The sequence below is a fragment of the Orbilia oligospora genome (assembly GCF_000225545.1).
Source record: "Orbilia oligospora ATCC 24927 unplaced genomic scaffold scaffold00043, whole genome shotgun sequence".
Classification (NCBI taxonomy): domain Eukaryota; kingdom Fungi; phylum Ascomycota; class Orbiliomycetes; order Orbiliales; family Orbiliaceae; genus Orbilia; species Orbilia oligospora.
The window spans coordinates 2,383,854-2,409,116 of NW_011645600.1; the positions used below are offsets into that span (position 1 = coordinate 2,383,854).

Sequence of the window (25,263 nt, forward strand, 5' to 3'; positions counted from 1 at the left end):
AACTTTGTCGGTAAGTCGCATCCTGTCGCCTTTTTCTTCCCTTTCGCGTGGTTCTCAACATTGTGGTTTTGCTTTTGGGCGGGAGACCAACCAAATCTTTTTAATGGCAGCTCTTGAACCCTGTAGCGGCCAACAAGCATGCACTAAAAACCGACAACGAAGAACAAAAAGGAACGGCGACCAAGTTCTTTAGTCTACCGTTTCAAGCTGCTAATTGAACGTGTCGCGACCTTAGGATACATTGGATTCGATAAATTCACGTCCTTATTTACCTCTTTCCCTTCTGAAATACACCCGATATCAACTTACCTCTCCCTTTGTCTTTGATACAGTGTATCATTTTTGGCCTCGAAGGTCAAATATTCTTCCCTACCAAACAACACCAACTACTTATCTGATCCGTGACGAGCTATCGCACGGCGGAACCATTCTTCAGAATTCGCGTCATGTCATTCTTAAAGGCCCTACGGGGCAAAGGAAGTCCGGGTAAAGCCAAAAAGTCCAAGGGATCGGACAACCAACCTTCCCAGGCTGTAGCTGCTCCCGTCTACCAGGACCCTTGGGAGAAGACTCTAGTTACACCTGATGAAATCTGCGAGCTAGTCAAAGCTTGTACTACCGAGATCAAATCAAGAGGTATGTTTCCATGAATTCCATTGCATATATTTTCCCTTTTTCTCGGATTCCTAACAGCTAACCGGGATCAAACTAGGCCTGACGGCTCCGTTTTTTATCCTACCATTCCGACCAACAAATGAACCAAGCTCAGCTCGTCCGTTCATTCGAAAATACTTTAGCACCGAGATGGATTTCAATGGACCCATGCGTGGAGATAGACTTGCTCGCGAACTCAGACTGACAGACATAACAGTAAGCTCTGCTAGCTTCGCTCCTGAGATCTATTTTTCTTCAGTGCTTACTTATCCGTTCCGTAGGTTCTGTGTAGTATTATGAAGTGGTGTTGGGCAAGACTTCCTGGTGGTGTGGTTTCATGGGGTGTCTACGATACTTTCCGCGAAGGTGAAGCAGGTATGATACAGGCGCTCCTGGAGCCCGAGTAGGATCCATGACTTCTAACATTCATAACAAGATTCCGAGATGTCCCGAAATGCTTTCCCATCCTTCATGCCAATGATTGTCGATTCGGAAGCACGCTCCTCTATCATCTTCGACTTTTTCGATCTTCTTTCCGCCATTGCAGCGAATGGCAAGCACAATGGCTTGACTGGTCTTAAGATCTCTAGAATGGCGGGTTGGTGGGCTTTTGAGCACTCTGATAATGGTTTCGGTTTCGAGGGTGGTTACGACTCATATGCAAAGTAAGCGATATTCAAATCAAATGCTTGTTATTTGCCATACTAATGTGTCACACAGGGCTGCATTGGCTACCTGCCATCTCTTTTTTTCGTATTTACGCTCATTGGCACCATCTGGAAATGGTGGAGTCTCGGTTCTCCCCCTCTCTCTTCAACAGCTGCTCTATGATATAGAGTACCCCCCCAACAAGTCTTCTTTCCTAAATGAGCCGACGAGCCACATAATTATGACAGTCGATACTGTTTCGCCAACTCCTTTCGCCCTTCTTCGTCGTGCCCGTAATTTCGACTTCACCGAAGAGAGCCGCGCCTTGCAGGAATTTTCTGACTATGAAGATCCTGTCCAGGCTCTTACCGAAGAATCGAAACGTATCCTAAAGTGCATTTCTGCCGCCAATCAATCGACAAAACCAGGAGCCGGAGCAGGCCTTGGAGACCAGTCTTGGAGTAGATTTCAAGATCTCGGATTCTCAGCCCTTGAAGAGTCGGAGTCCTCCGGAGACGATGATAGCATCTTTGGTGCCAGCGGACAGACCTTCAGGAAACGCAAGCAAAACGACGGCTTGGTCCAGAAGCAGAAAACAGTTGACCTCGCCCGACCACAAACGCCGTCATGGGCTGACTTTATGGCTTCCGGGTTCGCGGAAGCGGCCTCAGAAACGAGAGCCCCAGCCCCAATCCTTCTATCTCCGGATAAGCTTCTCCCCGCCATCGAGACTTCTAGAGCCCGTAGTGTTCAATCAAACCGTAGGCCAGACGAATCCCACCTTGAGCCTGGTGAGTTGGCGAGCATTACTACAATTGCGATAGATGATGCATTTTGGCTAGTTTGGATGACGAGCTTGGCTCCGGAGGAAACCTCCGCCCGGAAGGCAGTCTTCGGCCGATGTGCTATGTTCGACACCGTCATACGCGGTATCAAGTGGGTTATTGTCGAGGAGAAAGTCAAGGGAGCGCTCAAGAATACCAACAACGATGAGGTCTTCCTGGCAACAAAGAAAGACAAGAAACGGACTATGAGAAATAGACTTACTCGAAGAAGATCTGTTGACAGGAAGGAGATCGTTCCAGAGAAAGCTAATGGACTTTCGACCACATCCCTTTCACAACGACCTCTCAATCTTACGCCTGAGCAACAGCAAAGTATTAGGCAGACTGCTGCGACTTTACGTCAGCGTGGCCATGACTTGCCGGTTGCCCGCCCCAGGCCTAATCCACCAGATCGCCCCGCTGAGAAAGTTCTGACGACCGCTAGTGTGATGACACTTCAGCCTACTATCATGAAAGAAGCCTCGCCAGCCATGACCTGGGCAAAGAACTATGATAAAGAAGCCATCAGGGATGCCTATCTAGGTGGCGCTACATCACTCGCAGCAGTGTCCCAGAAGAGTCTCCCCCCTGCCCCAGCTGAGAACGGCGAGAGCTATACACAATCCCCAGTCAGATCGCCGGCCCAGGCACCAGTATCCCCACCCCATTCTCCTCTGCCCCCAACTGTGACCAAGCCAAAGCTCGCACCGCTCAAGACCGGATCTACTAAGCCAACACCAGTGATTGCTCCAGTCTCCCGAGAGTCCCTGGAAATCGTTTCTGATAAACCACAGCCACCAGTTCCTCAACCAGAACCAGAGCACCGTGAGGAGCCTGCTCCTTTGACACAAGTCATTTCTCGGACCAACGCACCTGAGAGGGCAATGAGCCCCGAATTATCTGACGGTGAAGCAAGTAAGAAGGTTAGCAAGTTGAGGAAGCTTTTTGGAAACACAAAGCCTGCAAATCGTCGAGCTTCAGTCCAAGTTACCCCTAAGAATCTTGCGGTTCCTGAGAAGTCTGACCGACGACCATCTCTCCGCGGAAAGCCTAACATTCCTCCCGTTTCGAATGGAAACAATACGACAACAGCAGAGCCTACCGCATTTGAGTCGTTCCAGACTGCCCGAGAAGCACCAGTTAGCCCTAAGCCTATTGCCACTCGCGAGACAACACCAGCAGCCTCTATCGTTGAAGAAACAGCTGCAAAGACTGAGTTTTCGCGATTCGACCAAGGTCCGCTTGACGCACCAGCTTTCGTTCCTGAAGACTCACCAGAACCATCGCCTGTTCGTCCAAACCATTCACAGTCTCGATTCGCTGCTTCGCGCGAACATATTCCAGATGTCCCCGCCGCAGACAACCGCTACGATGTATCGCCTCCTAGCGAGGCCGATGAACCTGTCAAAGCTCATGAGGCGGCCCCGGAGCCGAAGGAAGAGGTCAAGGTCACGCCGCCGTCATCGCCACAAACATCTCCGGTTCTAGAACCAGTTCAAGATAGATGGGCCCAAATAAAAGCGAATGCGGCTGCCAGAGCGAAAGCCAACCAAGCTATGGGTTCACCGCCCATGCCAACCCAAAGCCCGCCCCCCGTTGACGCTGAAGAATGTAAGTCTAGTTTGTTTTATAATTTTGGAGGATACATATTCTAATGTACATGTTTTTTAGCAATCGAGTCACGAGTTGCGAGGATTAAGGCCCGTGTTGCTCAGTTGACAGCCGGCGCGGAGCAATAGAAAGGCTCTAAGACAACCCGCCGACCTAAATGGATCAAGATTCTGGGGAAACCTTTCAAGTTTCTTACTACGAACAAAAAGAAGCTTCGCGAAGACAGGCGCCTTTTCGAAGCAAGGGTCAGCGGGACAGATGCCGATTTTATGTTTCCTTCTGATGTTTGCAAGCGATTCGATAATAGGAAGATGATTCCAAAGGTTTTGACAACCAAGGAGAAAGAGCGGGAGATGCAGGCGAAGTACGAGAGACAACTCGCTGGTATTCCGGAACCACCCCCGACGGTGGAGTATGTACCAAATGAGGATTACTATAACCCACCTCAATATACGAAGTGGGAGTACCTCAAAATGGTCATGACTCCCCGTCCAAAAATTCCGGCTACCCTCACCACCACCTACCAATTCCACGACCCATACGCGGAGAATACCAATCTTTTCGACTATCGGGATATGTATACCGATAGGTCGGAGGAAACCCTCCGTCGTTGGTTTCCTCGCTACTACCAGTCAGACGACGAAGAGAGGCTTGCTGAGAGGTACGTGGAGGATGCCTCAGCATCAGTAGGCGTCGTGGATCAATATTCAATCTATGACAACCCTGGCGCTGGGCGGGCTCCTCCCCGTACCCCATCCCCATCAGCAAGCCTCGACTAAAAGCCTTCTCTTGTCTCCCCTACGCGACCATTTGCCTCGCTTTACACCTTGGGCGTCTACCAATGAATCATCTTCCTTGCTTTTTATTTTACTTTTTAATTCGTTTCTTCTTTCGGCCCTTTAACGTCTGGTGTTTCAATGGTACATTATACTTTGCTTTCCAACCAAAAATATTCTCCCACTATTCTATCTTAATGCGCACTTCACCTCATATCACACATGTAGCCAGTACTAGGAAGCAGAACTGCACCAGGTGCTAACTTTATTCCGTCCATTTGTTCTTCTTGATCCTCTCTTTTTATTCCCCATTCAATCTTTCTGACATTCCTACACTCCACTTCATTTGGACTTGATACTTAATCATGGAGGTGCACGAAGCTCATGATACTGCTCCACTTTGGCCATCATCATATTCTCGTTCACCCACTATAGCCCCTGACTCTTTTTTCCTAGCCAGCACCCTCTTCTTTCTTTTTCATCTTCTTATTCCTTCTACTTCTTTTCCCTCGTATATTGCACAGCGCATGCAGTGAAGCGGCATTCCGTACCTTTCATATCTACTTCCCGTTTCCAGTATATAACAGCGATAACCCGGCCGCAGCGGCATGCCTCGAATAATTCTAATTCTCTTTGTCAGCTTCTTAAATCCTTGGAATAATATTTCTTAGTGCAATATACTATGGCTTAAAATCGGTGTTCTTCTTGATCAATATGTTCTCACCAATAGGATGTATACGTATACTAATTTACCTGCAGGATCTTAACACGAGAATCCCGAGCCGATACCATGTGCATCTCGTTCCTCCTTCTGTTCATGAGGCAAATGCTTAAACACTGCTCAGTATACCACAATAAGATAATGCCCATTTAACATAACTGGCATGCGTTTTCTTCCATTTAAACTAGGCACTATCATCATCATCATTATAGCCGCTATAAGAGTAACTTTTCAGCATATCTAACTAGCTATATCCAAGTGCTTCACCAATATTAATCGGTACCATATATTATCTCGGAAACCAATATATGCGTCAGAAACTAATTATATAATTCCACCAGAATTAAACTGCTTTCATAAACCATTCCAGTATAGTATTAAATTTAATGAAATAGCCTTGAAACTAGTAGTAACTTTGGGGTACGCTCACCTCTGCCGAGGTCCCAACCAAGCCCTCAACAAAGGCTAGTTCAACCAGCGCGAGTTGCTGTTGTATTCCGAAAGCTGTGTAACACTTAACGCGCCACAGAACTCAAAGCTGTGTTGGGAAGACGCGTTCAGCCAACAGCAAAATTTGGAGTTTGTTCACGACGCCTCCCTGTAGCTCGAGCTTCACGACTCAACCACTACACACGACTTCACGCTACCTCGTATCCCCAACCTCACCTCATCCTCACCTTGAGTAACGCCGTAAATACCGGAAGCTTTCGATAACTCCATTTTTAGTTGTAAGTAAATTTGCTTCACGCTCCCTTGCTCCTGCTTGAGCTAACCATGTTGGGTGTTTGTTAGCTATCGGTTACCTCCAGACCTTCATCCTACGATACACACATAGCAAAGAGTAAGCTCCATTAAGGCCCATGAAGCTACAATTATAGGTGTAGCATCGTGATGTGGCTTTGATACTTGGGATTTACTAAGTTCGTGGGTGTAACAGTGCTCGAAGCCCGATTAGAACAAGCCCAGATCCTCAAGAAGGTAGCTCTCTCTCCCCTATCTACCTGTCGCTAACCCGAGCTTATCTCTAACCTCTCCACGTCAAATAGGTCGTCGAAGCAATCAAGGACTTGGTCCAAGATTGCAATTTCGATTGCAATGATGCCGGAATTCAGCTACAAGCAATGGACAACTCTCACGTCGCGCTCGTTTCTATGAAACTTGGATCTGAGGGATTCTCGCCCTATCGATGTGACCGCAATATCGCATTAGGAATCAATCTCAACAGCTTGATGAAGGTTCTTCGTGCCGCGGCCAATGAAGATCTTCTCACACTCAAGGCTGAGGATCAACCTGATAGCTTGAACCTGCTTTTCGAAAGCTCGTCACAGGATCGACTTAGTGAGTACGATATCAAGCTAATGGATATCGATCAAGAGCACCTGGGTATTCCCGATACAGAATATGCTGCCACCATCACTTTGCCATCGGCCGAGTTCCAGAGGATCTGTAGGGATTTGTCTGCATTGAGTGAGAGTGGTATGTTCACCCTAAACCCCTAAGGGTCAACTATAGAGACCTCGCGATGGAGCTAATAATCGGAATAATGAACAGTTTCCATTGAAGCCAACAAGGATGGGGTCAAGTTCGCCTGCTCCGGAGACATTGGCAATGGATCCGTCACTCTTCGCCCTCATACGAACGTCGAAGATGAGGATAAATCGACGAAAATAGAGCTTACTGAGCCCGTCAACCTCACTTTCTCCCTGAAATACCTTGTCAACTTCTGCAAGGCTTCGTCTCTCTCCGCTACTGTTAGGCTTTGCCTTAGCAACGAAGTACCGTTGCTAGTCGAGTACCAGATGGGAGCAGGATACCTGAGATTCTATTTGGCCCCAAAGGTACGGTTATCGCCCGCTTGATCAAGATTCTGAAAGTTTAGCTAATAATTTTTTACACCTGTTCTAGATCGGAGACGAAGAGTAAAGGGAAGTGGCGGAGTTATGGAATCTTCGGAAAGAGAATTGAACTCAAAGAAGCCGTTCAAAACGAAACCCCCTCGACTCACCGACGGCAAAATCGTCGGATGTTTATCTATCCATCCTCAAATATCACCCTTGCACCTTTCTACCTTTCAAACTGTTTCTGGGTAGTCTACTCTCTAGCTCCATATAAGGTTTCAGCTTGACTTTGAATTACACTTGAATCATCCGTCTTCCCTAGTTTTCTCTTAGACTCTAATCGTCTTCTCCCATGCCCTAGGAACCTTCATGCTTCTTTGATTTGTCGCTCTTTCTGTGGTGCTCCTGGCTCACTGGAAGAAATGCCTTTTATTTCAATTGGCGATGTAGACGTGTAATGATAGCGCTCCAACAAACTATAATACTTAAATTCCGTGAGCTTCTGACTCCGAGACAGTGACGTTGGTTTAACAGAATGGCAACGTCGGATAGTTCCGCCCTAAACCCCGCTGAGGTGACATGCCGGTGGCGCACCCGCAAATGGATTACCCGCTGATAGTCAGTCCGTTTGGTTGTTTTGTAAAACAATTCAACATTCGGCGAGTGTGCGGACTTTCCCCCACGCTATAAACCGCGAAAGAAGGACCTAGCGTTCCAAATGGATATCTGCCGTCGCAAAGTCTCAAAAACTCTATCAGGCCACAAACCAACTTGAATAGCCAAGAGCGACAAGCCAACTGATCAAGATCTTTGCGATTAGATAATTGATTGATACGCTGACATCTGTAATGGCTGGATGTTTCCCAAGTTTGGCATGCAGCAAATTTTTTCTTGAAAAAGGACAAGGAAAAATGAAGATAAGTCTGGGCAAAACTTAACAGCAAGAGCTATTGCGCGACTTTTTGCCTTCGGCTCGCTCCTTCCTGTTCCTGATTTGTCCCGGACAGCTGTGGAGAAGGTGGTGGGCATATGCGAACTGCTTTTTCAGGTGGATAATTCGGGCTGGGGCGGGCTGGCAGGTTTGCGCCCAGCGTTTTTAAGTTATCTGATCCGCTTTCCTGGCAGGGGCAAGGAGCTCCTAATCTTATCAGATCGTAAGAAATCCAACACCCAACACGCTAAAACGCAGACTTTGACCCCCGCCTGCCTTGTTTGAGTTAGCCAATTGGCTGGTATGTGACCCGTTTCTGCTGATTTTATCCTGGGTTTTATGCACATAGCGTTTTCGCCAAGTAATAATAATGCCCACTTGCTGGATTTTTCTTTGACTTTCTGATATACACCGCCTCGGTTATTTGAAAGCGCCGTCCGGGGTCATTGTTTGAGAAGACTAGCAGCTGGCTAAGCTAACCATCACAAGTTAAAATCCGGGTATCGAGATAATCGAGTTTCACTTCGGTATAGGGTCATCAGACAACTAAACAATGGGGGCGAAAATGCGGGGGGGTAAAATTAATCAATCTGCTTTTCATGAAGTCCGTGAATATCTCACCGCTTCCGATATCGGTCTCATAATCTGAATGTCATGTACATACTGATTCTGGGAACAATTACCAAGTGCTGGCAATACTGACCTGGGGGCATGCATCGTCGAGGGTTCATCGAGTCGACTGCCATGTCATGCAACTTCAGACGATCACTCAGCAGGTTGGCAAGGTCATCCTGTCACCAACCACCCTCGATGCTGGAACATGCAGGGCATTAATGAAGCATGAGGACTTGGATCCAGGTTGAGTCAGTTTCCTATAAAAGGGGAGGACAATCACCTTCTTCTCCTGCTTCTTTTTTATCATTATCCTCATCATCATCGTCAGCTTCAGCTTCCTCTTCAAGCCTTCTCTATTCATTCGCAGATCTTTCAAGGTTTACGCATACTCTACCATCAAAATGCAGTTCTCCATCATCGCCATTGCTACCGCTCTCATCAGCGTTGTCGCTGCCGCTCCTCTCGACAACCCAAACTGGCCCGGTGAACTCCTCAAGAGACAGGCCCCAGGCACTCCTCTCTACTACTGCCACGATAACTGCGGTAAATACAATATCCTTATTAAAATATTCACATACTTAACTTTTAGAATATCCTGGGTCTGATTAGTGTAATATGACATATAGGACAAGCTATCGCTGGATCCCGCAAGGCCGGCAAGTGCACCAGCCCAGCTTTCATCCACAACTACGCCAACTGCATCCAATGCTCTGGCCCAGATAACAACAACATCTGGTTCCACTACAGCAGCACCTTGACCCCAGCCGGTACTTCTTGCGGCTTCCCAACCACCCCAGACAGCGGTGTTCAACCCCCAGTTGGCCCAGCGATCCCAGACGGTGGTGTCTGGCCTTAAACGGTTATTTAAACTTTCTCTCAACTCGGTGGAAAAGTTTAGTGTGAAGGGGCGAAGGATGATTTGAAATGATGGCAACAGATGATACGGAGTATCAAACATGTAGATAGTAATCTTAATCTGCGACAACGGAAATAATGAGCTCCGTTCCCTGGCCGGTCGGGGGTGCATATATATATACATAGGGAATATAATAAGAATATAATCTCGTCTTCAAAAAAACTTTTGGACTTTAGATTTCTCAAACAATTACAATTTTGGTTAAATTTTAGATATAGATGTTGAATAGTTTATGAATTTAGTCAGCAGTCACTAGTATTGAGACAAATTATGATATTATATTATTATTCTTATTATTCTTATTATTATTATAAGTTTAAATAAGCCTCACATACTTGTTTATACGCAATGATTTAACCATGGGGTTGGGGTACAGGGAGAATATATCAGCTCATTCAAAGTGTTCAAATAAACTTGGTCTCGAAGGTGCTTATCATGGATTATTTTCAAGTCCGTTTTATTCAATAGCAATATTAATATATTGAGGAATAAGTACTACTAGTACATTTGATGTGAGGTATAATAGTACAACTGAATCATACAGGTGGCACTTGCATATACGGCCTGGGGTATAAAGTTATAAAAAGATATAGAGAAAAAAAAGAAGTAAAACCCTAAAATTGAATCCTCCTCCAAAACCATGAATATATAAAGGTCCCAAAAAAAAACCAAACGCCTATCGCCATAGGATATATATGAAGAAAATATTTTGCTAAAAAGTCGTTGAAGGTATGTGTCGTAACCGGATTTGCAAGAGATAGATTCAGTTCTATGCTGTTCAAATCATACTTTTTTAGGTAGCTGTTAAGCAAACGAGGCCAACCCAGTGGCATGCAGATGGTATCGCAATAACAAGAAGACAGGAGCTAGGCGTTATATCCTATGGGCGGAGGGAAAGGGCGGTCTTGAGTTCTGTCGCCCACGGGTTGCGGATGCAACGCTCAATTCCAATGCTTCTTGCTCTTGACTCGAGATTTCGTTTTTACTTTGAACTGAGTTGGATCGGGCAAGGCCGATTGGTGCTGTGACCGATCGGCTCATTATGGGTCGAGAATACCCGCCAGTTACTGTAGCGGTGTATCCAATATTTCCCATCTCTTCGTCCTCTTGAACAACAGGCGGCCTTCCAGACCCTTTCTTTACGTTTCCAATAGTGGGAACAATCGGCTGGGTCAAAGCTCTCTTTATTTGAACGCTTTTCTTTGGGCGAAAGCTCTCGTGAACAAGGATGGATGGTTGCTTGTTATATTCCATTTCATAAACTCCTTTTGCGTAGTTTTCCCGATATTGTTCGCGTTCTTCAGCGGTAGCGCTGTAGTTTGTGGCGGAAGAAGGTAGATCTTCATAGGTACGAGGGTTTGGACCGAATGAACTAGGACGAGCGGCGCTCAAGCTGACGAATTCATCATTGGGCTTCTCTTTGCGAACGAGGTGCCACCAGCCTGTGATCATAGACCACCGGCCAAGGAAGATTGCAACCCAGAAACCGTTACACTAAATATAATTTGTCTAGGTTAACGGAGATTCATGCATTGTGTTTCAGAATGGTTGGACTTACCGATAGAAGGAAGAGAACGGCGGCGGCGGTAGCTTCTGGTACAACCATTTTTTCACCCTCGCTCAAGCATTTATTCTTGTCGCCCCCGTTTAGGATGAGGCATTCTAGCCACTCGCCGGCCCGTGAAATATTTGCAGGGGTTTTCTCGGTCGTTCCCTCAAACTGCAGGAATACGGTCGCAAAAACGATGACATCGACGATCACCACGATGACAACCAGGATACCTCGCCATTGCATGGCGATAACTCGCTTAACTCTTCGCAGGGCTTGGGCTGTTCGGCGGAAGGAAAAAAATATTAGCATCACACAAGACCATGTGAAGCACGGGACCAGAATGTTCAATACGTACTGTAAGTTGCCGAGATACGACTATTTGAATAAGAGACAGAGCCACCTTCGGTTGACGGGGCATCTTCGAACAAACTTCGAAGGTAGACGTTGATACAATAGCCGAATCTATAGGTATAACGTTAAATTGTCAGCGTTGGTGTTCCACAAGGGTTACAAAGATTGCACAAATGGAGGCCTCAGAAGCCAGAGTAAACGTCAGACATGTGCCTTTTTGGCAATACAGCTGAGTACAGGGTATACGGAGTAATTGTTCACATGAGGGTGTAGTAGAATATCTCGGAGATAATTAACACTTACGTGACGAATTGTATTACAATTGCAGCAGCTGCAACAGCCAACAGCGGACCTACAAATCGGGAAATGTTAGCAACCTTGCCCCTTGCGTTTGTGCATAAACCAAGGGATTATTTGGTAATAATCCTTGAAAAGTAGTTTTTGCTTACCCCAGAATGTTCCAAGCCCATTTTTGGTGTTGATATGACAAGTATTTCCAAATCTTTGTGAAACCCCAGTTACGGCGAGAGCGATCGCAGTCATCGCGGCAGGGAAAGCCCAGCCAACTATTTGAGAGATGATGAAGAATGGCTTTCCGGGCGTTACTTGCCAGCAGATCTGTAGATGGAGGGAAAGAGCTCGTAGAAACACTAGGAGATACAATAGTTAGCCTCATCATTCAAGAAAAGATTATACTATCTATAGGGCCGTGAAATCTAGGAATGCAGTACTCACCCCACATCACGACGCACCAGCCGCCTAGAAGTTGGAAAGTGCCGGAGAGGGCACAGGGGACGCTGCTCGCCATATCGTAAGGTGTAATTTCGTTGATGCATTTATGTTCCTTGTCCTTTGTAGCCATTCCGATGATAAATGGGATCTCCATTATCAAAACTGCGACTACCAAACTGACACTCAAGTAATGCCGATGCGTCTGGGTTGTTGGTAGGACCCAGAAACTTAGGAGCATGATTATACATGCTGTTATGCTCGCAAGAGCGACGTATGAGACGGCGTCTACTATTGTCGAGAAATCTAGACATTGATCGAATAATATTAGTTTTCCAGTCAAAAAGGTGCACTGTTTTATGCAGGCAACTTACTATCTGGATACAACCAATCTTGAACAGGACATGGAACGCAGCATGGGTATGTGGTTCCAAGTCCAAGAGGCATCGGAATCCTCGTGCATAATCTACCATTTATACCTTAATGTGATGTTAGAAGGAGCCGACTATGATGATAACTCGTTTGAAGTGAGGAACATACTTCCTCCAGTGCCTGGATAGTCTGCCAGCGGGACTAAAGGCGGAGGGCAAAACTCGAGCACTCTATCCGACATTTTTGGTAAAATCCGGCTATCCTAAGGACAGCAAATAATAATCCTTATCTCAATATATACCTGAGCGCAGTCCTTCGGTTTATTTATATTCGAAGTTGAGTTAATGTTTCTGAGATGTCGACGATTAAGTTATACAATTTGTGTTGAGACTTTGTTGTGAACCCGAATTGTTGTCCTCATACGGCTTCTCTTCATCCAATCGAGACCTTCTTCAATATCGTACCACCAAAGTTGTCTTGAATCCCAAACCACTTCTCTTAGTCTGCCTATAGCGGAATGGACGCACGACAGGACGGACTGTCGAGGTATCGGTTGTTCAATCGAGCAAAGAAAAAGTATCCAGTTCAAATTTCCAGAAAGGAGCTCAAAGCCTCCTGGTTGTAGGGCCCTCGACATCATATATCAGTTTTCCCACACGAGAGACCCGACTCCGCTGCGGTGTGGGTGGCCCTGACTCTACCAGGAAAAAGAAACGTGACGGCCCATTTTCAAGTGCATGGAAGCCCGGTTATCCTTCAGAAGGGGACGTTCCCTCCAAAGCGCAAGATGGTCGTTTTTTTTCGCCCTTCAAGGATCCTGGGTTTTGCTTCATCTTGTGTGGATAACCCCAATGTTGTGGAAAAAGTAACTTCTGGGGTACTGGTACCGCAGGGTGACACTGGCTCCTCTGGGTATTTCTCATGACAAGGTACCGTTGGGCGGGTGGGGCCTTGCTGCAAAAATCAGATGCCAGTACTGCAGTAGGCTGAAAACTCGAACCACCCATGTCCAGATTCTTGCGCATGCATCGTCCTGAGCTGTGGGATTCTTGGTCCGCCAGTACCTTTGCCATTGAGGAACAGCGTATCCAGCTACTCATCTCCCCCATGCCTCTTTGGGAGTGCCGTATAACTCCGCCGCTGTGATTGGCTAGTCGCGGGTTATTGAGGTCGTTTGCTTGCCATCTGACTGGTCGAAGTTACCCGCCAGCATGACAGCTAAGCCGAAGACCGACATTCAGCAGCAATGAAGGCCACGCGACTTTGGTGATGGCACAGCGGTGAGCTCATACCGAGCTTCCTCAATTGTTCAATGGACTTAGTACGGGTGCCTTGTGTGGGACAATCTCGATATCGGGAACAGAATTTTAGGTATCGTCTCTGCAGCTCTAGCAACTAGTCTGTGCATTGCTTTGTGTCGCCTCGCCCAGAATAACAGCGAAACACCCCTGGGCCTTGAGGATTCGCCATTGCCGAGTGGCCGAGTCAAGAAACTCCACCCAAGACAGCTCCCACGGCGCACCTTGGGGACCTTCCACTCTCAGCCCACAGCCGATAACGTCGCCGTTACTGGAAATGCATCCTGGAGGATTTGTTCCCTTACAATGCTGACACAGCATTGATATGTCCAAGAGTTCTGATTTAAGCACGAGAAGTATCACAATTGGGCAACTCTGCTGCAGAGTCTCTTGGCTCGGGATGCCCTTCAGCTGCTGCGCTTTTCCAAGCTTTTCACCAAAAATACTCAACAATGCCATAGCACACCAGTTGCGTCAGCGCCCGGTCGAAAAATCCCTTAACTGGACTTGGTATGTATCAACAGAGTTCATTGCTGATGTGCGACGAAATTAAGCTGCAGCGGAACAAACCTTCGATGGCCAGTGAGATTTACCCATATTGAAGGGGCATGGCAAATCGAATCCCAGAATCCCAGCAAATCTTCAATGCAGGGGAAATGTGGGTCATCGAGGTCGATGGGCTCGGAGGTGGCCACCGAATCAGGAACCAGAAGCCACTAGTTGTCCAATACCAGCGACTACTGCAAGACATCCGCCAACAAATGACATCGAATCGATTCGGTACCCATTGGATGCACTACTTCGCATCGCAGCAAGTAAGCAGAACGGCGGGAAGCTACATTCCCGAGATTTTATAAAAACTAAGCTGCTTCCGAGTCAGCCGAGAATGTTAGCATCAATATATTTATTCTTATTGTTTTTTTTGTTTTTGTTTTTGTCTTCTCACGCCGAAAATCCCTGAGTCGATGGCCATGACATGCATTGCAATAGGTTTTCCAGGATCAGGTCTGATGCAATAATCTCAACACCGAAGCTTAGGCTTACCATAGGTGTAGGATGAGATTTCCGGCCGCTGGCTATGCCGTCCTATTAGGGTTTTTACATCATCGGATGGTGTCGAAACGGCTCAAGTGTCAGTTTTGATTAAAAGTATCTTTAGTCTCTCGTCTTTAATACTCCGATACTGAATTTTTAGTTCTTATGTGCACAAACTATAGGTATCATTCTTAGGTCGGCAAATCTTCCACCGCAACTGGTTTTCCACCAAGACCGGCCGTCTTTAGCCTGAAGTTTCAAGCAAGATTCCAGAACAACTTGAAACAGAACCGTGCTCGCAACTTTTTTTTTTTTGAAAGACCTCCATCAAAAAGCCTGGTTGAAAGAGCGACCCGAACCAACGGGCTAGAACCTCTCTTCTACGTTTCTGGCTTTTGCTCCGAAGCAATGAGAGACTGTTAGATTTAGCCCGAAATTGCCGACCACGCTGATAACTATAAGAACGCCACCGCATACGTAAAGATCCCCTCAAACACGTTATACGTATAAATAAATATTGCCTGATGCGCTCAGGCCTACGGAGTTTTCCAAGCCCAAAAATTGTTACAGTCTATGTAGTGCAAATCACACGTCGACGCCTGCCGAGCCGTGGCAACAGAAGCCATGAGTTTCGATATGCATCATTCAAACCTTTTTTCTAATCTTGTGGTAATTGAACGTTAATGCCGACAGAAAAAAACTAAAATAAAAAGATTTTTCTAGCCTTTTTTGATGAACTCATGAGCTCGCGGAACACTCAGCCATTAGTCATGTCGAGTTGAGAGATCCAAGATGGCCCGAGCATACATCGCGAGCACGCACCAAGCTACATCCGTCCGATGATACGCACCAAGGTCTTACGATTTGGCCTGATAAATAAGGTTATCTCGGGAAGGATTACACGGAGTACAAGGTATCGGTAGCGAAGCTATTCGTATGCACCGTAAATCTCACAACTTACCCGTTAACAGCCGTGAGCATGCTCCGTGCTGCCGCTCCATACTGCCGCTTCATTTCACTCGTTCAACATCAATGACATTCACTCCTTTCTGGAATTGTGACATTGACATTTCACTAGGATGCCACGGAAATGAAAGGCATTATGGACAAGGAGCTTATAATTATATGACAAACCTGCAGACCCGACAAGGTGTGGTGCATGGGGCCCTATAGACGGGCAACTATAGTGCCTCTGGGCTGCCGCTACGCCGGATCTTCTGGTTTGTTTAGTGCGAACTGGAGATGGTGCGGGGCGACCTCTATTTCGAGGACACGGAATAACCTCATTGTCTATCCGCTAGCTGATTTTTTTGCAACATCTGTATAGGCGGCCTAAACTCTTCAAGAATAGCCTTTGGAAAACTTTCGACGCCAAAATTCCACCACTTATGAACTTACTTTTATCAGATTTATCAACTCAGCGAGTTAGCACTTCGGAGACATGTACGTGCGACTAGGGATCCCGGTCTGTTACTTGAACTCCCACATATCCGAAAGTGGGGTATACTCTGGATATCGATCTAGGGCAGTGCTACACGTTTTGTAAGATGTTGATAGCTGTCACGTTTTCCGTCGCCAGAAATATATATATACTCCGTCGTTATATTGAGATCGCAATCGCAACAGTCCAAGCGCCTGCTGGTGCCTGCTAGGAATCATAGTTATTACAAAACGATTATTAATCTACTAGTCTTTGGCCTCATATCGGCCCTAAAGTCTGGAAAATATTTCTTCGGGACCCTATATATGACCAAGCCTATCATATCTGAACCTCCAAGTGTCTGTATGTATGTATATATCCCAACGGCAGAATTCACCAATAGCCCTGATGCCGGAAAGAGGGGGGTTATCCAGTTTGTCGTCATTATATCCACAAGGTCAATCACCCAATGTAGAAGAAGAAGATTCCACAATCTTGGATCTGCGGATATCAGATTGGACACCGGCTGCCTAAACTGCCAAACTTTTCAAGGGTTTTCTGTGTTTCTTTTCTTCGATCCTACATGGAATCAATCAATCAAAAAAAAAAAAAGACTGTCGAACGAGGGGGAATGTTTTGTTCCCCGTCGACTCAGGACCCCGGAAAAAATCTGCATGCATGCAGGGGAAACCGTGATATTCGAATCAGCAAGGCACCTGAAGTCAATCCGATCAATTCTAGACTAGTCCCTGAACCCCAATGTCGGAGCATGCACCACACGGGAAGGGACGTAGGGACCTTCGAGACAAGTAGAGCGAGCGAATTAAATTAGTTTTTACATCGATGGTATAGAGTAAGAAAGAGGGGCCCCACTGGTCCCGGCCGGTCATGTCATTATGTAACCTTACTTATTGCAACCTTCGAGTGAGTGCCCTCACCCAGAAATCCCTCCTGGACCATATCTTATTGTAACACAGAAAAGGAGAGAGCATATTGCCACCATTGATACGCAAAGATTGGGTCTATCAATCTTTTTTTTTCTTTGTAAATTTGCGGGGCAAGGAGCCAGGAGGCTGCTTATTCTTTCATTTTCCATTCGTATTTGTTCGTTCGATCGGACCCCAGGCCAGATGTTGAATTTTCTGTGTTGTCGAAGCCTCCTCCTGATTCAGATTCGTCGACAAGGGCTGTCCATTACCGATCAAATTTCTAGGAACCCCATTCCAATGACCGGAATAACCTGGTCTTGGATAACTGATTAGTTTCGAGCACTGTCCATTGAGAGCCTTCGGAGTGGCTTTCCCCCCGAGACAAAGACGTTGACAAGCCGGAAAATAGGCACGCTCAATCTCGCGATTGCGAACTAACGGCCAGCCACATTTTGATAGTCTAACGTTTACTAACCTCATTTCTTCAGACAGCGGAGTTAACGGCTTCGATTGGATGATGTTGATATCACCTGATACTTTATCTCATTTCGAATTAACCCAACCATCTATTCGATGTTTCTATATTATAGATTATATCGTATGTATTATACTATAATCTGACATTACCAAATCATACGATACTAATATATCGATCATTCGATTCAATATATGTAATTGATACATGTCATGTCGACGCATTGAACTGTACGGGCTAGATAGCCAGCCAGATAGCCAGCCAGATATCTACCCGTTTGTTTCCCTCGACCCGAAAGTTAAGCTCGCCATATGACCATCTTCAAAACTCATCTGAATGATAGCCTGAGTATCGTTCAGTCTCAGATTCACACACATGTGAAACGTTTACGAAAGAAATCCGTTTTGATTGGAGGCCTGGCCTGGTGCCATACCGGTATACCGTGCAACGGGTATCACGGATACCACGTTTTCCCATATATCGATGCCTGTGCTTGTTGAGACGAAACACTTGAGCCGTTGTCAAGTTAACGATATCTTTTTATAAAAATCAATTTACAAGGAGAGTTCGAGCTAGAGCGAGCCCCGTGCAGACGGGAGTGAAAATTTTTAAAAAAAAGTACCGGTACTTCTTCGTCCCCGGATTTGAAAATGTGATTGAACCCTCGCGGGGTAGATACCTTGGGGGTTTTATTCTGTTGATTTGCATATTTTGACAGGAAGGAGCTAGCTAACGCAGGTGATGCATCATGCTCGAGCTTTGTCTGTGATTCTTTTGGTGTTTTGAACTAGCTAGCGTATATACTAGCTTGAAATCCGAACTGCAAGGTGTAGAACTCGACCTGCAGACATACAGCACGCTAGTGGATTTAACAAACGAGCGCCCTGACCATAAAGATCACAATGCACTACGAAATCACACACTTTCTTCGCAGTTTACCTTTCCCAAATACCTCAAAAGATACTTTGTATCATAAAGAAATTTGCCTCTTCCGCCTCGTACTCGGTTTGACAAAAACAGGCACGGAATATGCACTCTCACGACTTTACCCATTTCGCCCCTCCTCTCTCCGTTCCGTTCCCGCATAAAAAACGAGACTAACGATTAACCCCATCAGCCACCCCATTTGCGCACAGACTCACATGCTGGAAAAACATATAAGAAACCTGAGGCTCCCTCGGTTATCTTACCCAGAACATTCATCTTGAAGCTTAGCATTTCATTTCAAATCTCGACATATATTCACAAGCCAGAAGAAACCCATCGATTTTCTGCCAGAAAGAGAGTGGTTTTAGAAATATGTTCTCCACAGCTTGAATTTATTTCCCCAACGTGCAGTAGCTACTGGCCTTTTTTTTTCTTTCTTTCGCGGCTTCCGCTCTATGCCGCCTCCGCATATCTTTACTCCAGGTTTTTGTTTTTTTTATAGTCTTTCCCGTCTCTGATTCGCTTTTTTTTGTGATATCGTACGATCGTGTGATCTTCAAGTTTCAATCTAGGCTAACCCATGAGAAACACCGTTTAAGCGATCGACCCCAGCCGTAAGGCGAATCATTCGAAATCTGTGGAGAAACCCGGATTGATGATTCCGAGATAACGGGAAGTGAAGGGGCGAACAAGCCTAGCTTGCCAATACGCCGAATAGGAAACTGGAGATGCGGGGTACCACCGGTCCAGAAACCCGGGGAAGGAAAATCACGCCTTGATGAACACATTCTACCCTCGAGCCTCTCGAAATCTTTTGGCTCTGCAGCTCTTGTTCCGTGGTATCACCTGGAACGGCTTTCGCAATTTTTTCATGCAGGAGATGGAACGGCATTTGCACGGGGTTGGAAGGACCAACATTAGACGAATTTCGAATTTCGAATATATAATATTTCTCACGATTTTGCCAACCTCTCACATGATCGATATACTATCATCAATGTTTTTGCATGAGATTTTAGGAAGAGAGAAAGCAACAAAGTAATTTGTAATACACAACCACGCACCTTGAGTTTTTAGCTTTCCTTCTTTCTTTCTTTCTTTCTTTTTTTCGTTCGTAAACTGGGATGTCATAATAGGCCGCCGTGCGCTTTCAACTAGCTCTTTCTGCTGAATCTTATATTTTTGAATCCCAACAGCTATTTAACGTCAAAGATCTATATTATAAATGAACAAATATAATATTAATAACATCTTTCAACTTGAAAAATAAAGAAAGCGAATATATGAACACGTAGTCTAGCGTACCTTACTATAACATTTGTCATTTCGGAATGTATGTACAGCCGTAGATGAGAGAAAACCTTGATATACACTTGTATACGGGTATCATTTTATTAACATAACAACTTCCTGGTTGATCAATTGTACATGTCATAATAGGAGATCGTAACTCTTATTTAGTATTACTGTGCACGTATGATATATATACAAGAAGTGAATAGCTCTGATCAAGAGCGGCCCAAGATCAATATAGCGCCATATATTGATAATATAATATAAATAACATGATAAACATATATATGTCTTCCTAGCTTTAGATACTACATCTTAAAATCTTATCCTTTGTGAATTCATCACGCAAAATATCGGATATTTCTCTACTTCACTATCACCTTTAGAGCGTTGCCGTATCGCAAAACTTTTTAAACTGTGGCGAACAGATAATCCGAGCCTTCTTGTCTTTACTTTTACTTTTGGGCTTTTCACATTTTTGGGAGTGCGCATGCATATACGCCTGCACGCTATCAGTGGAAAAAAAAACTAGCCTCGAGACTAAGAAAAAACAACAAAACCACCACATTCGTGCACTCTATTGCATTGCATTGGCAAAGCGGGACTGCCGGTATCCTTACCCGGATTTCGTTCCATCTATCACATGATCATATACTTCACATTTTTTCATTATTGTCGTTTTTGATTACGAGTTAGCAGAGTGGATCGATTCCAACATCCTTTACACACTTAGTAATTTCTTGTAAATCTCACTTCACACATAAGTTTGAATGTTTTTTTTTAAGTCCGTATGCACGCATCTAGAGACATCTAGACTCGATGGATCCATGGATCCATACTTGCATATAAGTACGTTATAGGCTTTGCATCGAGCCTATAGGCGTAGAGCGTATACCCGATTTGTATATATATGTCAGCAGTGCCAACCCTCCGCATCCTGTGCCTTGCCGACGGCCGCGGTCACCAGTTTGTTTTTACGAGACTATATTATGTTCGTCAATCACATGATGTTATACATCTTGAACTTTCTCTACTATCTTGTATTTCAAATTCGAATTCAAGGAGATGTTAAAAGCGCCACTCGCTTCGACTCGACTACCTGTATAGATTAGAAAGATATAATATTTTCAAAAAGAACCCCCAACCCCCAAGAATCGGATATCAATATGCATCTTATGCATTATATTACTATCAACGTACGGGCCCCGGGGCGTATATTTCAAAATGGACTCTCTCTGATTCGTAAGTGGAATAATTTAATCCCCACTCCGTAAGTTATGTGATTCTACACGTGAAAATACGCACGTAATTAATTAGATTAATTGTAAACCTCCCTCCCGCAGCAGCAATTAATTCTGGTTTACGAGATAATCCCTCCCATCGTACGAGGTAAGCCTTCTCCTTTCTTTCTTCCCTACTTTCTTTAAGCCCCCATCTACATATAGGGGTAATATATACAATGATTCCTCGGTATACTTCGAAGGCTACCCCGTGGGGAAGAGGAATCCCTTTCACCCGGGACGGCTGGATAAAATTTTTTTGACTTCCGCATGTACATATGCATGTATGTACCTATGCATCTTGCAGACTGATACCTAGACCTAGTCGGCATGCATGCGATTATTTGCAGATGTCATTGTCAAGGTAGACAAAAAAAAAGGAACATCATATAGCCAGGAATACGATGTAACGTATACGCGTAAAAGAAACCATGAGCTTGTAAACCATGTGGTTCGTTTATACGTATACGAGTTGTTAAAATCATGACTCGGTTTTACACGATATGTTGATCGTTCCTTTGATGTCGGGTAACTTTCGCCCTCTTATTTTATTTTATTTTATTTTATTTTTTTTGAAATACTCTGTATCGATCGAGTCATGGGATCCCGTGAGGAGAAAATAGGTTGACTAGGCTACTGTAGACAGCCGCTTCGATCAATATATCCTTTTTTTTTTCTCTCACAGAGTTCAACATATCTCATGCATATTCAACGTTTTTTTTAGTCTGGATTGACTACTAGTCTCGGTATTATTTTCTATACTGCCACTGCCTTTGACCTTTCTAACTTCTTACGGCTCTGTTTCTTAAGTTACATCTGATCGTGGAATATACCCGTAGACGACGAGAAAAAAAAAACCTCACTATTTTAACTCCGAGGTCCCGTAGACACTTGACTGGTTCGGCTTTCAGCGAATACGACACCTCCAATTTATAACCATGTGATAAAAAAAAAAAGACATTTTCATTCGAGTGAGATCGGGGGAGTAGTAAGGATAGGTCATTAATGTATATTCGTGCCAAAAAAAAATCAAAAGAAAAAGACTCGTAAAAATCGTAACCGAAGAAAGAAAGAAATAAAAATAAAAAAAAAGAAAGAAAGCGGGAAACAAAACAGGATCCTCCTAGCAAGAGCCATTACTTTTTCCAACTCCCATCGTGTATGCTTTCCCCGCCAAAAATTCCAAACCACACAGATATAGAAAGAGAAGAAAATAAGAAAGTAAGTAAGAGAGGAAGAAAGAACGGAGAAAGAACGCCCATCTATGCCAAACAAAATGAGACAAGAACAGAATAAACAGAGAACCGATCTATAGTACATTCATAAGTCGCAAAACAAAAATCATCAAACTTTGTGGGGTATGTTAAGCCTTTTTTTTTGTGTGTCGTAAATGTCGCTCGCCGAACCAAAAGAAATAGAACCGGGTGGTGAATAAAATATTAAGTATGGTGAATATATATACGATTGAGAAGCGAAGATCCGTTTTTTTGTAAGTCGTCAATCTGATCTAAAGCTTTGCGTGATCCACTATTTCTTGGAACAAGCTTTCGGGAAGCTGTGGCATCAACTTCATAACAGAGCTGATGACTTCACGGGCTTTAAGTGGTGGGAATTGGCGGAGATGTTTCATGGGACTATAAGAGGATCGGTCAATTTCGATTTTCCTCAATAAAGTTATTTATGACTGGAACCGGTAAAGTACCTCTGCATTTCCATCAAATCGTCTTTCATCATGAGTACCTGCGCAACGACGCAGATAATGTTCAAGTAAGGTCCATACGCAATCAAGAAGTCCCATAGAACACAGACCTCAGGCAGCGGAGGAGTGCATGCTGAGAAGGTCATAACCGCTGGTGTGACTGAGTTAGTACATCCCCATAACAAATCGATATACATATGATTCCAGTTGATAAAAACTTACAAGGAAAGGCATATAACTTCGCCACCAGCCCCTTTCCTCCTAGATAGCTGAAAAGCTCTTCATCCACGGCCTCTAAAACTGAATCGACCAGCTTAAGGCCTCTATGCACACCGTCAAGTGTGGGCCTTGTATACGCCGGACACTCCTGTACCAAGAACGTCTGGAAAAGTGCAAACGCTTCATGCTCGCTTCGAGCAGCATACATGAATGGCGCAGCGATGACGTTCATGCCTTGTACATAATGACTAGTACTTCGATCCCTTGTGGCGGACTCACGAGAGAGAACATAGCAGTTCAAAAGTCGGGTGAGAGATGCTTCGGAGACCTTTCGGTGGAAGAGAGGGTCCGTGGCTAGTGTTCTGAATGTGTCATCACGGATCTTGGAGTATGACTGGGATGGGCCTTTATGAACGAGTCTGAGGTATTGCGAGGCGGAGAGAGGTTCGACCCCTAGGAGTATGGACCAGATATATATGCGAAATGCAGACTATCACAATAGTTAGTTAGCCATTTCCAAGAAAACTGAAGATAGCCACCACCCAGCGTACCATTCCATCTGTATCGGCCGGTATACCCTCCGTCAAAATTAAATATCGTAGTTCCTTTAGCGCCTGGGAGACATTCGCTGGCTCTCGGCCTAAGAGTAGAGCAATAGGGTGATTTGATCCATGATGAAGACGGCTAGGAGTCCCTGGGTTCGTCAGAGGAGTCGTGATTGTAGTTCTGCTGCTAACAGAGGTTTGAGACGACAGCCTGTCCACCCCCGGTCTCGAAGAACCGTTACTTTCTCTGGATTTCGTCGAAGAGTAGCCGCTAGATATCTGCGATGATCTGTTTCTGGGCAAAGGAGAGCTTGAAGGCATGTTGAGCGTCGTCGGGAGATTGCCAGACCAGCTGGCTGTGGCGATGTCGGAGGATAACAGTCCCTTCGTACTTTTTTTCTTCGTCTTCCTTCGTTCGTTCCCTTCGTTCCTTCAAATGAACCAAGATCGCTCCCAAAAGACCAAATAGTTTTCAAAGTTTCGGGAGTCCTCCACTATTAGCGATCGAGAAAACCACGGTGTCGGGTCCGGACAGGAATCGTTATGACGTCTGGGCTTGTCAGGGCAGGGAGATGTTGAAAAGGAATGTGGATGATGCCGTGGCCTGGTTGATTGGGGCCTTGCAGGGAAGGGGAGAGAAAGGAAAATATGTATGTTTGTTCGAGAATGCCTTTGTGGGCTCTTCCTTCGCTTGCAACTGCTCCTTCCAACCTCCACCTCGTTTCCAAACCTTTCTCGAATTCTCACCATCGCGTCGACGTAAGCCACCCTCATTCGTTCGTTCGTTAGCTCGTCCGTTCGAATTCCATCCTCTGGTTAAGGAGTAGCCTCGATTCTCAAAGCCATGGGCGCTGTCGGCACGCCCTCTTCATCCGGTCCAATGGCCTCAGCAGCGTCAAGAGACCAATACGAAACACTACGGAAGCAGCTACGGGACCTCATCGCTAAGAAGAAGCACTCCGACAAACTCCTCGAGACCCTCGAAGACCATATTTACAAATACGAAACCACATATCTTGAAGAAACTCAGAATGGGAACATCGTCCGTGGGTTCGATAACTACATCAAGGGTACCGTCGCCCGTCGACGGGCAAATATCACCGATCAAGACCGAATCTTCTCGAGCAGCAGCTATAGTTACATGAAGAGCCGTGAGGAAGGGAGTAATGGAGGAACTCCTTCGGGCAGCGTGCCACCGGAATCGGCCACTTCATCATCAACGCCTGGCTTTCCTAAGGGTGGAAGCAACAGTGCTTTGTTGAAGAAATCGGCCAGTGCGCTCAAGAAGAAGCGTAAGGGTGTTGCCGATGATGACTCGGAAAGTCATTCGGAGATCGAAACACCGGGACCGAAACGGGTCAGGATATCGTTTTCTGGTCAGAACAGCGACAAATAGAACAACGCTCCGTTACATTACGACTACCTTTTCATCTATTCTGGTGCGGAAGGGAGGGGGGGGGTCAATAGAACATGTCCGGGATCGAGCCAAAGACATACATCGACCCACATACAACATTATATCAGTTCGTTTCAATAGACGACTGTTTCCACCATTTATCGGATACCATGTACACTTAACCATCTCTCTATAACTTGGATTCTGGG

General features: G+C 45.4%; 7 protein-coding genes across 7 annotated transcripts; 5 read left to right on the forward strand and 2 right to left on the reverse strand.

Moving 5' to 3' along the window:
- Positions 1–446: 446 nt before the first annotated feature.
- Positions 447–3,865, forward strand: AOL_s00043g701 (uncharacterized protein; the record flags this gene model as incomplete). Its single annotated transcript, XM_011121187.1, has 6 exons — positions 447–636; positions 713–870; positions 936–1,029; positions 1,091–1,319; positions 1,375–3,737; positions 3,798–3,865. The coding sequence occupies 6 exons, from the start codon at positions 447–449 to the stop codon at positions 3,863–3,865; spliced, it is 3,102 nt and encodes a 1,033-aa protein (XP_011119489.1).
- A 183-nt stretch (positions 3,866–4,048) lies between these two features.
- Positions 4,049–4,516, forward strand: AOL_s00043g702 (uncharacterized protein; the record flags this gene model as incomplete). The annotated part of the gene is made up of 1 exon (XM_011121188.1): positions 4,049–4,516. One exon carries the CDS (start codon positions 4,049–4,051, stop codon positions 4,514–4,516), a length of 468 nt encoding a protein of 155 aa, XP_011119490.1.
- A 1,492-nt stretch (positions 4,517–6,008) lies between these two features.
- On the forward strand, positions 6,009–7,157 carry AOL_s00043g703 (uncharacterized protein; the record flags this gene model as incomplete). The annotated part of the gene is made up of 5 exons (XM_011121189.1): positions 6,009–6,021; positions 6,172–6,212; positions 6,281–6,710; positions 6,786–7,072; positions 7,140–7,157. The coding sequence occupies 5 exons, from the start codon at positions 6,009–6,011 to the stop codon at positions 7,155–7,157; spliced, it is 789 nt and encodes a 262-aa protein (XP_011119491.1).
- A 1,862-nt stretch (positions 7,158–9,019) lies between these two features.
- AOL_s00043g704 (uncharacterized protein) lies at positions 9,020–9,474 on the forward strand (the record flags this gene model as incomplete). The annotated part of the gene is made up of 2 exons (XM_011121190.1): positions 9,020–9,161; positions 9,245–9,474. The coding sequence occupies 2 exons, from the start codon at positions 9,020–9,022 to the stop codon at positions 9,472–9,474; spliced, it is 372 nt and encodes a 123-aa protein (XP_011119492.1).
- A 933-nt stretch (positions 9,475–10,407) lies between these two features.
- On the reverse strand, positions 10,408–12,779 carry AOL_s00043g705 (uncharacterized protein; the record flags this gene model as incomplete). Its single annotated transcript, XM_011121191.1, has 8 exons — positions 10,408–11,028; positions 11,093–11,364; positions 11,442–11,548; positions 11,741–11,789; positions 11,887–12,087; positions 12,173–12,472; positions 12,541–12,645; positions 12,707–12,779. The coding sequence occupies 8 exons, from the start codon at positions 12,777–12,779 to the stop codon at positions 10,408–10,410; spliced, it is 1,728 nt and encodes a 575-aa protein (XP_011119493.1).
- Positions 12,780–22,702: 9,923 nt separating this feature from the next.
- AOL_s00043g706 (uncharacterized protein) lies at positions 22,703–23,979 on the reverse strand (the record flags this gene model as incomplete). The annotated part of the gene is made up of 4 exons (XM_011121192.1): positions 22,703–22,829; positions 22,898–23,045; positions 23,117–23,603; positions 23,665–23,979. 4 exons carry the CDS (start codon positions 23,977–23,979, stop codon positions 22,703–22,705), a joined length of 1,077 nt encoding a protein of 358 aa, XP_011119494.1.
- Positions 23,980–24,502: 523 nt separating this feature from the next.
- AOL_s00043g707 (uncharacterized protein) lies at positions 24,503–25,054 on the forward strand (the record flags this gene model as incomplete). Its single annotated transcript, XM_011121193.1, has 1 exon — positions 24,503–25,054. One exon carries the CDS (start codon positions 24,503–24,505, stop codon positions 25,052–25,054), a length of 552 nt encoding a protein of 183 aa, XP_011119495.1.
- Positions 25,055–25,263: the final 209 nt, after the last annotated feature.